Source organism: Lampetra planeri, unplaced genomic scaffold (assembly GCF_965212315.1).
Source record: "Lampetra planeri unplaced genomic scaffold, kcLamPlan1.2.h2 scaffold_585, whole genome shotgun sequence".
NCBI lineage: Eukaryota > Metazoa > Chordata > Hyperoartia > Petromyzontiformes > Petromyzontidae > Lampetra > Lampetra planeri.
In genome coordinates this window covers 27,616-42,064 of record NW_027615408.1, presented here as the reverse complement: position 1 = coordinate 42,064, position 14,449 = coordinate 27,616, and the positions used below count along the sequence as shown (strand labels likewise).

Genomic DNA, 14,449 nt, shown 5'->3' with positions numbered 1-14,449 from the left:
AATTTTCTGGAATTTGCCTTCACGCTGCTGCAATAAGCAATACTCATCTGTCAGGGTCTAATTCGTTACGGACATACAGAAGGGCGGCCCGGGGTTGTTGTTTTTTTTTTTAATCTTTTTCTCAAGACTGAGAGTGTCACGTTTCCTGGGCTGAGGGCAGTGAGACAGAGACCCAGAGGAGTCAGTGTATGCCTGCCCACACCATGATGGCCTCTGACATGGCTGAGACGTGGAGGAACTGTTTTGAGGAGGAGCTCATCTGCCCCATCTGCCTGCACGTGTTCTCAGATCCCATCCAGCTGCCCTGCAAGCACAACTTCTGCCGGGGCTGCATCAGCGAAGCCTGGGCCAAAGACTCCTCGCTGGCCCGTTGCCCCGAGTGCAATCATGCTTACACACAGAAGCCCAGCCTGGAGAAGAACCACAAACTATCCAACATAGTGGAGAAGTACAACGCCCTGAGTGTGGAGAAGCCGAGTACGCCGGCGTTGCAGTGCATCCTGTGCCGCCGAGCCCCCCGCTCCCTGCGGTGAAAGTCTGCCTGCGCTGCAACGCCCCGTGCTGCCAGTCCCACGTCCAGACACACCTGCAGCAGCCGTGCTCAGCCCTCGGGCACCTGTTGGTGGACGCGGAGGCCGTGAAGGCGTGGACCTGCCCGCAGCACGACGAGTACAGGCTGTACCACTGCGAGGCCGAGCAGACGGCGGTGTGTCAGTACTGTTGCTTCGCCCGCTGTCACCCCAGCCATGGCCACGCTGTCACTGATGTGGAACTGCGGCGCAATGACATCAGAGTAAGGAGGATTCCGATCACACACACACACACACACACTCACCAGGCTGTTCCCTTCATAGTCTCGTCCTGGGCGTGGTCACACCCTTCCATCATGACACACACAGACACCAACTTCCGAGGTACGGAGACGGAGCGACGTAACCGTCACTTGAGTCGCTGATTTCATTTGTGTCCACTCCAAACATCAGCAGGACAAAGGTCACATTTGGAGGTTAATTCTTCACCAAAGGCCGTCAAACGCTTCGACGTGAAAGCAGCTGAGACCTTTTGTCAGGTTGATTCTTACTGACTCGTTCAAACCCAGCATGGCCTGTAATGAAGTAACAAGGAGTGTTCTTCAGCTCCTGTGTAGGAGTCAAATCTCCCAGTCAGTGCGTTTCTCACCAGTGATCCGTCCCAGCTCGTTCTCATCTGTTGGAATGACAAACAATGCAGTCAGGGGTGGAACAATGAGGGCCCCTCAGAGGGCCTTATCTCCCCAGCACAGGTGCATCCTCGCTCAGGGATCGCCAGTTGTGTTTGGGAGGGTGTTGGGGAGATGAATTGGAGTAATTCGTCACTCGATTCTGGTCTACGTGCGTATTTTATTAACCTCTTCCCTTCATGGAGGTTTAGTTCACTGTTGTTGGTCCAAGGAGCAGTTGGTTGGGTTTTTTCTCCCCCTGTTTCCTGTTTAAGCATGGGGGCACAGTTAGTCAGAAAGAGAGAAGAGAGAGCTCACAATGACTCATGCTCGCTTGTTTGGGTGTCACCTGGTGTCACGCACGGGTGTGCTTCCTGTTGGTGACACTGTGGTTCCGCTGGTGCCGGGGTGTAGTTCTGATCTGAGAGTCACAACTTTTCATGTTATTTTATAATGGGACAACAATTCAAGCTCATAACTTCATTTATTCACTTGAACCATTTCTGATGGGGATCCCCTAAAATTACAATACATCCATAGATATGATATGATATAAAAAAAAACAAATCCATTGTTTATATGGATGAAACAGAATAAATCAAATGAGATGTTACGAATCAGGCTAATCAGTTCTTTCATGTATCATGAGGTTTTACATCACTGAAAAGAGACTGCAGATACATTTATAAAGGTTGAAACACTTTTTTTCTTATTAAAACATGTCAGAGATGTTCATCACATCAATAATTTTCAGTGTTATGTATGAGCGTATATCACAAATCAAGCATGACTGAAGTCCTCCCGTGATGGGTGTCCTGTTTCAGTCAAAAATGATTTGTTAATGGAATGGTTCACAGGGAAAGAACGACGAATCAGGTCCACCCGCAGCTGTTGGGTGTCGCTCTCAGCTGAACTGTGAAATGAACGCATCTTTTCAGTGAGCGATCCAGTACAGTTTGTTCACCGTTAAAAGATTAGCTCTTTAACGAATCGGTCGTGAACAGGACAACGCTAAACTCCTCAGATGCTGCAGATTTTAGCATCAGCATATATGCTGTGTGATTGAATTGTCCATTATCAGTTCTCATGTTTACATAATGCAAAACTCAGCTGTCTAGATAAGTCATTTGAGGAAAACAAAATGGAGACTTTGCACCTCTGCTGGTTTGATGTTAGAAAAACAACAGTATTGATTGTAGTCATATCAACTTAAACCTTTTAGATACGGTTTGTTCTGATGTCTGTGTCCTCCATGTCGACTCCCTTCACACACACAAACAGAACACACACCGCCCTACAGCCACTCCCTGCTCCTCATCACCTTCGTTAGCTCCTCCCACCAAATTCACCACCCGAGCGCTCACCAGCCACTCCAGGCGAGCCTCGACCTTCCCTCTGGCCCGGCCGTCCTGCTCCGGTGCCTCTGATGGAAAAGACACTGTGGTGAAATGACAGCTCGCAGTGCCCTGCCCGAGTTATCCACTCCCTCCCTGCCCCCTTCCTCCCCCAAAGGTATCCCACACATTTAGCTGCAAGCTCCCTCTGGGAAGCTTCGCCTCCTTCCACCCTGTTTTTCCCTCGGCTTCTGCTCAGAGCCTAACTCAATCAATCAGCACAACCAGGTCACAGTCCTGGATCTAACACCAGTGGGCTGTGGGAGATATGTAGGGCACTTTGCAGCCGTGTGCTGCTGACGCCCAACACTATGCAGGTTTTTCAACCCTGTGCAGCTCCACAGCGGCTGAGCTCACGGGCAGCTGATGATAAAATCAGCTGTGTGCATGCATTGACTGGATTATGATGATGTGTGCGCTATTATGTGGGGAAAAAAATCTTAAGGTAGAATTCAAACTCTATTTCAGCCTCATTAGGAGCTGCACCACGTAGGTCTATGGCCTTTCAGTAACCGAATTATATGCAGATTTTTTTGTTCTTAAATTATCCAGTTCTTTGCTTCATGGCCTGATTTTTTTTTTTTTTTTTTTTTAGTTTTCTTGGGAATGCAAATCACCATAGAACTTACGCCTGCTAACAGTCTATATCAGTCAGTGAACATTGTTCCTTGCTTAGCGTTTCTATCACATTTATCACACTGCATTTCTGTACATTTCTACTCTTTACTATTCGATGAATATTAGGAGTTGTTTTAATGGAATGAGAGGAGAATCTCTGCGTTTTCTCCCTTTTTCAGACCCAGACTCATATTTAATCTCCCAATTTATTCAGTTTCTATCAAAGCCCATTGAAGTGACTTAATTGGTAGAGATTTATTGTTCACATCCTGAGTGATATTTGTCACATTATTTACAACTCTATATCATCTAATTTACTCTCAATAATTCCTGTGAACAGTTTCAGGTATTGAATGTAAGTTGAAAATGTGATTTGCTGTTGTGGCACTTTCAACATGGCTTCAGGCTCGAATTTGGATCATAATGGCAGAACCTCATTATTTTGCCCTGTTTCCATCTAATCTGCATATTTTTCAAAATGACGAGCTAAGATGATTAATTTTTCACATTTAATGGTAATAGCACACACGATTCACTAATGTGTGTGATATTCATGTGACTGGATTTACACAGCGGCGCTCGTGAAGGATTATTAATGCGGTAGGAGGTTATTTGTTGTTTTTGTTTATGTGTTGTGTCCGTGAGCAGATGTCGGACTGGCCCGAGCACCATGCCGTCACTTGTCCCTGAAATAAATGTCGCCACAACACGTGGAAGAGAATGGGCATGTTTTTAGAGAACAACTCAAGAGGAGAAGAGGGAGGAGAGGCTTTTCTGCCTGCGTTTGTCCGTTTATCTATTTCTGCTCGCTGCCCAGAGCTCCCCCAACATTAGTCCTCGCTCACTAATGCAAACACAAAATAGCTGTTGGTTGCTATGACAGCACACCCTCCCTCCTCCCCCGCAGGGATTGTGTTGGATGGGGGACTAAATGAACTGACTCCTAATATCTCTGGCATGGGGAGGGGATGCTAGCTGAGGTCACAACCTCCCAGAGTTTTAAGACTTACTTTTCTTTTTCACCCTTCTTCTCACCTCGCAGCAAAACCTGTTAAAACAGCAGGAGCGCGTGGAGGAACGGGTGCAGGAGATCGAAGAACAGCTGTGCAAACTGGATTCTGACAAGTGTGTGGTGGAGGTACGTGTTTGTAAAAAAAAAAAAAAAAGTCCACAAGATGTTCTGGAAGTCTCGTTCTCAGCTGATAAATGTTCATGTCCTCAACAGGACCGCGTGTGCGAGCTGAAAGAAGAGGTACGTCTGCAGTACCAGCGAATGCATCAGCTCCTGGAGGAGGATCTCGGCCGGACGCTGGAGGCTCTGGAGCGGGCTCAGGCTCGCTTTTGCCAGGAGAACGCCGCCCAGGTGCTCGCTCTGGGAGAGCAGCGCCACGAGGCCCAGAAGCTGCTGAGCTCTATCCACACGGCCTTCAGTAAGGCAGAGGAGCTGAGCTTCATGAAGAACACCAAGCCTGTTAAAATCCTCACAGACAGGTGAGAGAGGAGCGAGTTCTGTCACGTGCCGCTGGCGGAGCTGAGCTGACGCTGATGTCTGCGCGTCTGTCGGTGCCTGTTTCAGGTCTCAGGCGTGTGTGGGAAGCAGTCTCCCCCCGTACAAAGTGGGCAACCTGAACTCAAAGCTGTTCCTCTCCGAAATCTCAAAGCGAGAGAAGAGCTTGAAGAGAACGCTGGAAGGTATGACCTCACATTCACTAATCCACCAACCTTCACAGGCGTCCATTTTAATTACCGCTTGTTTAACCCCGACTCGCTCCTCTCTCAGCTCCCCTCACCCTTCCCTCGACCTTCCTGCAGTCTGTTCCAGCTTATCCCAGCGGTCAAAGCTCTGGCTCTGGAGCAGAGAAACGGAAACATTCCAGCGCCTTCCCAGAGGCCAACGGGAACATTGGAAAGAACCCCGCTCCGGGTTTCAAGGACACCTCCTCTTCTCCGTCATCATCCTCTTCCTCCTCACTTTCCAAGCAACCCTACCTGGGCTCCAGCTCTGCTTCTGGAGAAGGCCAGTCCACCAATCAGCAACCTCTTGGCCCCTGCGGTCCGCCTCACATCGGCGAGAGCGGAGGAGCAGGAAGCGGAAGCGGCTCGCTGACCAACCACCACTCTGGCTCAGTGTTTGGCTCTTCACACTTTCCTCCTGGAGGCAGCAGCTCTTCCCACTCCTCCCAGCAGGCCGTGCTGCCCCAGTATGGCGGCCGAAAGATCCTGGTTTGTACAATGGATAACTGCTACTGCTCCGGAGTGCCGTCAGTGTCGGGCCATCGCGGCCACCCCCCGTATCCGCGCTCGGGCTCCTTCTCCTGGGTTAGCACCCAGGACTACCCCCCACCTCCCGGCCTGCCCTCTGGAGGTCCGTCCATGCAGGGTTTGGCAGTGAGGGACTGGATAGACGCCTCACAGACACACAGACATGCAGATTTCTACGGGCTGTATGGGCAGCCCTCAACAAAGCACTATGTCACCAGTTAACAGCGCACACACACACACACGTACACACACTCTTGGATATAAACACAGGCACCAAAATGGCACACCTTTACCGACTTTATTAACCGGAGAAGACACGTAAAAGCAGATATACTCTAAACGATTAGATTCATGTTTATACCCAACACAGATCTAAGACATGTACACACATTCGGGGGCAGGGTTGATCTCCTTGTGTTTTTACTTTTTTTTTTTTTTTTTTTTTCTTTCAGTCAGTGTTTTATGTAGTGTATTATATACGTACAGTGCAGCCAACTGCTGACATTTGACACATGAAAAAAGGCAGAGAGGAGGGGCTGAGGAGGAGGCACTGAGATGCATCTATTTATTTGTAGAGCAGGAGACAAAAATGAACTTTTATTAGAAAATAATTTGTGCCTCTTTCGGGCTTCTTGTGGACGCGAAAGGGAAAAGAGATGATACCCTGCAGTGTTGAGCTTTCCGGTTTAGTGTCTCATGTCTCTTATAATCACCTCCAGTTGTGCTGAGGTCAGTTGCCTTATGTTATGAGCATTATATTTTTTCTCAGCCCAGCTGATTTACTCAGTAGGTCCTTGTAAGAGGGACGTCGGTCCCTTAATGTCTCTGTGTGTTTCTTATTTTAGCACTTCTTCCTTTCTTAGCTGAGTTCAGGGATGATAGCATGGCTTGAACACAAAACGCTCTTCCATGGAACACCCACAATGCACTTGTGGACGCCTTGTTCATGCTTGGACTACAGCTGCTAATCCACAGATGGACACTCGAGCGGCGTCTGAAGAGCCGGTCGACCTCCGGATCGCTTGAGTCTTGGGAAACTGAGCCCCTTTTCTTAGCACTCTTCTTTCTAACTTGTGACGTGGGGATCCAGTCGTTCCTTCCCGCTGCCATGCCATGACAAAAGATCTTCTGACACAGACTGTTTCCATTTAGTAATGACTATGACTTTGTGTTCTTTGGTACATCTGTACGTTTCCTGTTTGTCTTGAGAGAGACTGTGATCGCAGAGCAAAAGGTGGCACCTGACAGACCAAACCAATCAAGCATCTGGAGGATCTGATGATGCTGTAATTTTATTTCCTTCAGGGCAAAGATGTCACTTCCTCTCAATAAGCACACAAGCTATTGGCTTCCTGTTTGCAGCTGTAAGCATGCTAGGAAGAGTTTTTTAAGCACCCAAAAGATGAAAAAAGGAAGGCAACAAACTGTATACCGTTTTGAAAAGGTGTATGGAAGAAGAGAGGGAAGGGAGGATTTTTTTTTTTTCATGAACTATTTCTTAAAGAACAAGACTGGACTGCGCAGTGAGAGCAATGGTCTTCATTCTACAACAGAGCCGTTACAACACAACGCAGAGAAAAAAGAAAAACAAAGTATCTTTTTTGTAAATATTTTGTGAAATGGAAAACCTACAGACGTGATTTGGAGGAGGGTTTCAAATAAATGAACACATTTAAACCTGTCTCTGCTGTCAACTTTGTATGTGCAAATCCCCTGTTTTCTCTTGTTAGCTGAAAGAATACCGCTGGCTATATTCTATATTTTGTTATTGTCAATAAATCCCATAAAAACACCAAAACCAGAGGGATGTTTGTCTGTTTCTCAACACTGACTCACCCCGTGGGGAAAAACAGGCTTTCCTACTGACACAAGTCGCGGTTATTTGGATCGGTGTGTACGTTAGCTTTGGTTTGGTGTGTCCATCAGTATTTCGCAGAAGCGTGTCTGGGAAGCGGTTTTGCAACATGTCAAGCAGTGCAACATTGTGTAACGATTGCATTGTCGATCCTTTGTCCTTCGTGTGTTGCTGTTAATGCTGTAAAATCTGCTTCATAGGGGTGAATTACAACCGCTGTTTTCGATCAACACCAGTTTGTTCATTTCTTTGGGTTATGAACAATGACTGCTGAGGAAATAAGATTGTCATGAGCCTCCAATATATTCACGTTATCACTAATTAACATACTAATTTGTAGGGAACATTCAATATTTGCACACTTCCACTGGAAATGTTAGTGTACTTATGTTAGCATTAGCTTAAAACAGTACAGTGATTAAGTGTTATTTCAAAGGGATTTGTTGACAATATAAAAATATGAATATCAGTCTTCAAAGGTGCTACGAGTAAAACTTGTCAATTTATTTATCCTCCTGCCAAAAGAAAAATACTTTTTTTTTCACTATCTTCATGTGCCTGAATTACGTGTAGTTTGGCTTTTAGAAATGAGTAGCAGTAGTTTACAAACAATAGTATATCTTGTATCTCTTCAACCTTATACATAGAGAACTGTGACATTGTGTTCTCATAAAATATGCTAAATTAAAAGACTTAGATGAGTTCACATGAATCTGAGCATGCGCTTCATGCTCCATGCAGTTATGGCACACATTCATCTGGGTACTTTCAGCATGACTGGGATATAAACGACCTCCCACGTACTCCCATCTACTTCTTGAGCATAAAATAAACTGTTTTCCTCTTGGTCTGTTTTACTGCTTGTCTCCATTTACTGATGTTAAACCTGATGGTCAACCTGCTGTAACATATCCACCCAGAGCAAACAGGGCTCAGGAGTGTGTGGGAGGAGGCCTGAGGAGAGAAAACAAGATGGAGACAACCAGTTTGGAGATGAGTGATCAGTGTGCTTACTTCCCTTCAAACCAGTTCAGGTCATGATTTGTGCATGTGTGTGTTAAAGGAATAGATTGATAATAGAAAACGCAAAAAAACCTTTGGCACTTTATTCCTCTGCAGATTTATTGGTATGCTTACTGTGCAGTATACTGTATATGTATACACACTCACACACATACATATTTCTGTATGTGTATATTTAGTATGTAAACATATACATGTATGTGTACATAAGGCCAAAAATAATAATATCAACATAAATTGTACACTGCTCATCAAAAAAGCCACTTGAAAGAATGATTAAGCTTTATCTGACAAATAAGATTGGATCGAACTCTCAAGACAACCAATAAGTGAGGGGTCGGAGATACAACAAAAATTACAGCACTATCTTTCTCTCTGACTCACTAACACTCCTCCTTTTTAGATTTCTCACACTTGTGAACACAGCTGTTGAACAGCTGTGTGATCTACTGTGAGAGGTCAATCAAATAAGGTTCCACGGTCTGCTCCCTTGAAATGAAGAGTTTTCAAACTGTTCTATGCTCTGGACACCAAAAGTTGCCACTTGTGTCACCGCCTGAGGTGACTTTGCTCACCATGAACTCAGATTTTTGAGAATTCTCAGGTAAATTCTCCTGAGAATTCTCAGGTAAATTTCTCATCATTGTGTCAGTTTTGTCAGTTTTTGTCTGTGATTATTCACCCTTTTGCTCTGGTTGTGCAAAAGGGTGAATAATGTTGGATAATGGTGGATTGATGGGGTTGATGGGGTTATTGAAATGATTTAAAAGGTCCACTATGTCCTTGAAAGTATGCTGATTTTAGCTAACATTTGCACCTCACAGTCATCCTTTTTTTACTGTTGTTGGCCAGTCACACAAAAATAAAAATTATGTCACCAATCAGATAAAAAAATTACATTTCTTTTGAATCGGTTTCATTTCATCATAGCAGCACTGTGTTTGCCACAGTGCTTTGTTTGTCAGAACTAAATGTTCGAGGGCGTCAATAGTCAGGAGGTAGAGGAAGGATCTCTACGTGGGAGAAGAGAGCAACACCAGACAATGAACGTCTTTGTGAGAGACGTCTCAGAGGCCCATACATCGTTTAACACACAGTTCTTCAGCAGGCAGACATGTTTGGAAACTAGTTTAAGCAATCCAATCCTTCCTACAAAAAAAGAAAATTCCATTTAAAAAAATCATTGACCAGATCAATCCAGTTGATCAACTGAAATCAACCTTTGGAATTATTTCCTCATACTTTTTACGTATGTATTTGATGTGGTGTAATCTGTAATCTGTCTGCTGGCTGCATGTATGAATGACTCACATCCATTTAGTCTCTGCAAGGATGTCTGAAGTAAGACATTCATGTTGGGTATCCTTGTCTATTATACACATAAAAGGGGCTGTTACCACAGTTACCAGTGTTGGAAAGGGTGTTTTGGGTGAAAGGCTACCCTGTTGTTGTAGTTTGTAGTAACTATTTCAAATACTTTTATCAAAGTAACAAATCACATTTGGTTATTTAACTGTTATTTAACTGTTTAACGGCCAGTAACTTATTTGATTATGCTTCATCTACTGCTTACAGTTGTGTTTGGCACCAGGTGGGTACTGGACTTGGTGGACAGCTGGGTCAATATGACGTCTGTCGTAAGCACACAACTTTTATGTCTATTCCAGGGAGATTGACTTCTTCTGAGAAGGCATGTTTGACTTTGGAACTGAAACACAAGGCCAGAGTTCCTTCTTCACACCCACTATGTCAATGTATGTGTGAACCGACGCGGACGCTGAAGCTACACAGGTGTCAGCCATCATGTGACGGGCCTGCTGTTGTCTTAGGGAAGTCAAACAGTTCAAACAGGAAGTGTAAACGTACTGAGCTGAATTCTTTCAAGTTCCCCTCCAGCCAAAAGGGTGATTTTCTCATTGTTGCTAGATTTTTCTATGAAGACAGACTGAGGGGAGCTTAAAGGCTGCTGTCCTCCCACAGAGGCCTCTCCACACGGCTCTCACCAACAGCTGACCGCACCTGCTACGGATGTGGGAGCACTTGAGCCCCTCGACTTGAGTTTAATTACATCCATCGTACTTTTGTGTCATTAAACATTAGCATGTGTCGCGGGTCATGGTCATGTCTGTCCTGAGCTGTATATAATGTTACCATAGTGACCTACCAACAAAGAGACCACAGAATAATCTGCTTTTTATATGTATTAGAAAATGGGTGGTACTGACAGTACTCCAGTGTGCTATTGCCTGTCCTGCATTTGATTAGAATATTTAATACCAGATCTATTGCATTGTTTTATTTCTGATAAATAGCATCTTAGTATGTATGACAGGAAAAGTCTGAAGGCTCTTTCAGCATTTTCCTAAACATTTTATTCACATACAGTACCTTCTATTCTGGATCACTTACATTCAAGAATATCAAAAGGAAAAAAGATTTGTTGAATGCCGTGAATTCCATCGCTACCCAAAAGTCGCACAAAGAAATGCATTGGGGACATACAGTACATATACCTCTGTTAAAAACCTGCCAGCATGTATAAGATTATGCAAATAGTATAGACTACAAAGTACATAATGTAACACATACTCTATAACATGTGCATAACTTATGAACAACAGGGCCGCAGCTATTTATTCTCAATAAAAAATGTGTATCCATTTAACAGTTTATTTTTTTATACAAACTAACATGTACAGTATCATTCTTTAGTGGGGAGAGTTGAAGACAGTTCTTGACCTTTTCTTGACATCGCACACTGCGTCAGTTATTGGTTGAAAGCACTCATTCTACTTCACCATAAATAAAACAATTACAAAAATATACCTCACTTCAAACTGAGCCACAACAGGGAAAAGCGCTCACAGCCATCATGGAATGAAAAACAACACCGATCGACCTGTAAGGATGAGAAATAGCAATGATGAAGGTCTGTGTGTGTGTGTGTGTGTGTGTGTGTGTTTGGGGGCGTTGGGGAGGGTGGAACGTGGTGGAACTCATCTGAAAGACAGCAGTGTTGTGGCTGGAGAAACTAGACGGAGTGGTTGACCCCCGCCCCCCAACCCCCACCCCCATAAGTCAACAGCCTGTGTGTAAATAAGATAAAATGATCGATACAGGAATGCAAGGGGTTAAAACATCCCCGTCCATGTTGGATTAGTAGCGTGTGTACATTCACAGGTATATCCCATTTTATTAAGGCTCAGGGAGGGCAAATCTGTGTCAGTGTGCATGTGTAGGTCCTGTTCCTCCCGAGGGGGTAGAAGACTAGAAGCGCAGCTACTTTTTCTTGGAGTTGACACTCTTGCAGACCCAGTTCATGCCCTCCTGTGTGAGACGTTAAAAGGAAAGGTGAGAATGACACACAACAACGTGCAAACAACAGGAAATGCTGGAGTGGAGAGCTTACCTGAATCCCTTCACCAGTGAGGGCGGAGCAGGACTGGATCTGCCACATGCGATCCCGGATGGTGTGCAGGTTGAGACCCTCTGCGATCTCTGACGCTGGGGCGGCTGTCAGCAGGTCCTGCTTGTTTGCAAAGATAAGCACTGGGACGCCGCTCAGTTTCTCTTCATCCAACAACTCGGCAAGCTCCTGTAACACACATGCCACAACTTCCATGAAGTAGGAGCCTTGTCTCCGGTATGGATGTGTGGTTCTTTGTGACGTGCAGACTTACCTGGCCTGTTTCTTCAAATCTCTTTCTGTCAGCACTGTCAATGACATAAATCTGTGGGGGGGAGGGATGTTTCCTTCTTAGCATGTGTCATAGCTCCTAAATGTACACTACCATTCAAAGGTTGGACACACCTTCTCATTCAATGATATTCTTTATCTAAAGGTGTTTTATATTATAGATTCCCTTCAAAATCGTTTCAGGTGACCACCTCGTGAAGCTGGAAGGCAGTAATCAGAGCAAACTTTTTTGTTTACAACATACATAATGTGTTAATTCATAGTCTTGATGCCCTCAGTGAGAATCTACCAATATAAAATAGTCATGAAAATAGAGAAAAAACTTTGAATAACAAACTTTTAACTGGTAGTGTATGCGTAGAAAATATTCGCTTCACGACAAGAGAAATTACAAGAAAAAAAGCCCCAGTACATTTACCAGTACATCTGTGTTTTCAAAATAGTTTCTCCAGTATGGTCGGATCTTCCTCTGGCCTCCTATGTCCCACACATTCAGTTTAAAACCTTGGGCTCTGGACACTCTTGATGTTGAATCCCTGAGGAGAACACACATCATGAAACCATCCATCCATCCATCCGTCCGTCCGTCTGCTCCAGGTACAGAGAGCCGGTGAGCGGTGACCCTTGCCCTCGTACCTGTGTGGGGGTGATGTGGCTGATGTCCTCAGATGCCAGCTGTTTAAGCAAAAGTGGTCTTCCCACCGTTGTCCAGGCCCAGCAGCAGAATCCTCACCTCCTGATCAGGTGTGCTTTTCAGCTTACGCAGGATGGACAGCAATCCCTGCAACAAGTGGTGAGAGATGAGCGGGGGAGTCCTGCTGCAGCGATTAGCTGCGTGACTGGATCCTCCGACCATCCAGCTGCTTCCTCACCAGCAGGCCGAGCGACACAGACTAGCTTCATGGAACTAGCAGCCGGTCTGCTAACAGAAGCAATGAGTGGGGATAACGGGTCCCGGATGAAGCAGGGCAGACCTGACCTTGTGGAAGAGTTATTGCGCTGTTTGGACGGTTAACGACACACGAATGGGAGCTAAACATAGCTAGCTTGCTAAGCTAATCTCCCCTGATAACTGAGCGAAACAACAAGGCAGCTTCTGCAGCTCAGTGGATTTCTCTCAAAAGTTGCCGGCAACTGTCGGCACTATACCAGAAAATAAATGTTAAAAGTAGGCACCACTCAATGGTATTTGCCTATTTCATGCTTCGGGCTCATAGGTAATGGCTAATTATTATATAAATTGAACTCACCATCTTGTTGCCTTCGCTCCTGGAGACGCCGCCGAGGGTTACTAAGGCGTGTGACGTCAGACGCACAGTTACGTAGGACGAGCACGTTCGCAAGCATGGCGGAGGTGCTGTGTGCATCTTCTGCGTGTAGTATTCCACACATGGGTTCATGATGATATCACGGCAAAGCACAGACAGACCGAAAGCGTCAGTTTCCAGAGGGACCGAGTCATTGTTCCCACAGATAATGATAATTGTGAAAATCTGTTCTCTCAAGCCCCACGTCAAGTCACACAACTCAAGCAAATGTAAGACTTTGGATTTCCTGTTCCGAAACAGTTCGAATCATTTTGTGAGTCAGTTTGACAAATATGTTGACTGGGTTTGTCTTGAATTTAAATCATGTGAATTATTACACACCTCTACTATAATATCTAAATGTATTTTGTATTTTATCGTATTTTTTTAACCTTTCTACCTCGATTGTGTTTGAGAGAAAGCCACACATTATAACATTATACCTGTGTATGATGAAAATTAAAAAAAAAAACCTGACAATTTCATCCAGTTATAAGCGAAGTTGATGAGACCCCGTTTCCATGTTTGAAAGTTAACAATCACCAACTAATTTTAACAACATATTCCTGCATTTTACTACCAAAAAATGGTTTGAATGCTATTAACGCAGTAGGCACTAACACCGGAAGGTATATTTCCTAAAATGCTCTAATTAAATAACTAAACATGGAATTCTGTCTGTAAGACAGGTATATTACAAGGTCAGCAAACACACCATTGCGGACAAGATTAGAGTATAAGAGTATAATATGTTTGATTTTTAATTGATATGGTAGTCCAGTCTTTTGTTGAGTCTTTTTTGTTTAGGCTGTCCTGTCCAGTTCAAAATGCACCCAAGCCCTTTGCTGTTATATCACAAGTAATATGATGCGATATTTCAGAAAAGACAATATACATCCTAAAGGAGGAGATGTCCATTAATAAAGAGTTCAGTCATTCACCGAATAAACAGCATGAAATTCATGGTCACAATATTTTCTACCCTTATGTGTACGTTTACAACCGGTCAGTTGATCCAACAGGGCCTGTGATCGTTACATTTGAGCTTATATATAAGCACATAAGAACATGTAAACCTCAGTGGCCTCCTCTGGA

At 44.5% G+C, this 14,449-nt stretch overlaps 2 protein-coding genes across 2 annotated transcripts; one reads left to right on the top strand and one right to left on the bottom strand.

Annotated features, from left to right (window-relative positions):
- Positions 1 to 218: 218 nt before the first annotated feature.
- LOC144741529 (E3 ubiquitin-protein ligase TRIM8-like) lies at positions 219 to 5,694 on the top strand. Its single transcript, XM_078624045.1, is given in 6 exon segments — positions 219 to 510; positions 513 to 793; positions 4,253 to 4,348; positions 4,436 to 4,701; positions 4,787 to 4,902; positions 4,991 to 5,694. Coding segments are annotated over 6 exon segments (1,755 nt in total).
- A 5,935-nt stretch (positions 5,695 to 11,629) lies between these two features.
- LOC144741528 (ADP-ribosylation factor-like protein 3) lies at positions 11,630 to 13,447 on the bottom strand. Its single transcript, XM_078624044.1, is given in 8 exon segments — positions 11,630 to 11,677; positions 11,760 to 11,945; positions 12,031 to 12,081; positions 12,466 to 12,555; positions 12,557 to 12,583; positions 12,684 to 12,734; positions 12,736 to 12,828; positions 13,298 to 13,447. Coding segments are annotated over 8 exon segments (696 nt in total).
- Between the last annotated feature and the right edge of the window lie 1,002 nt (positions 13,448 to 14,449).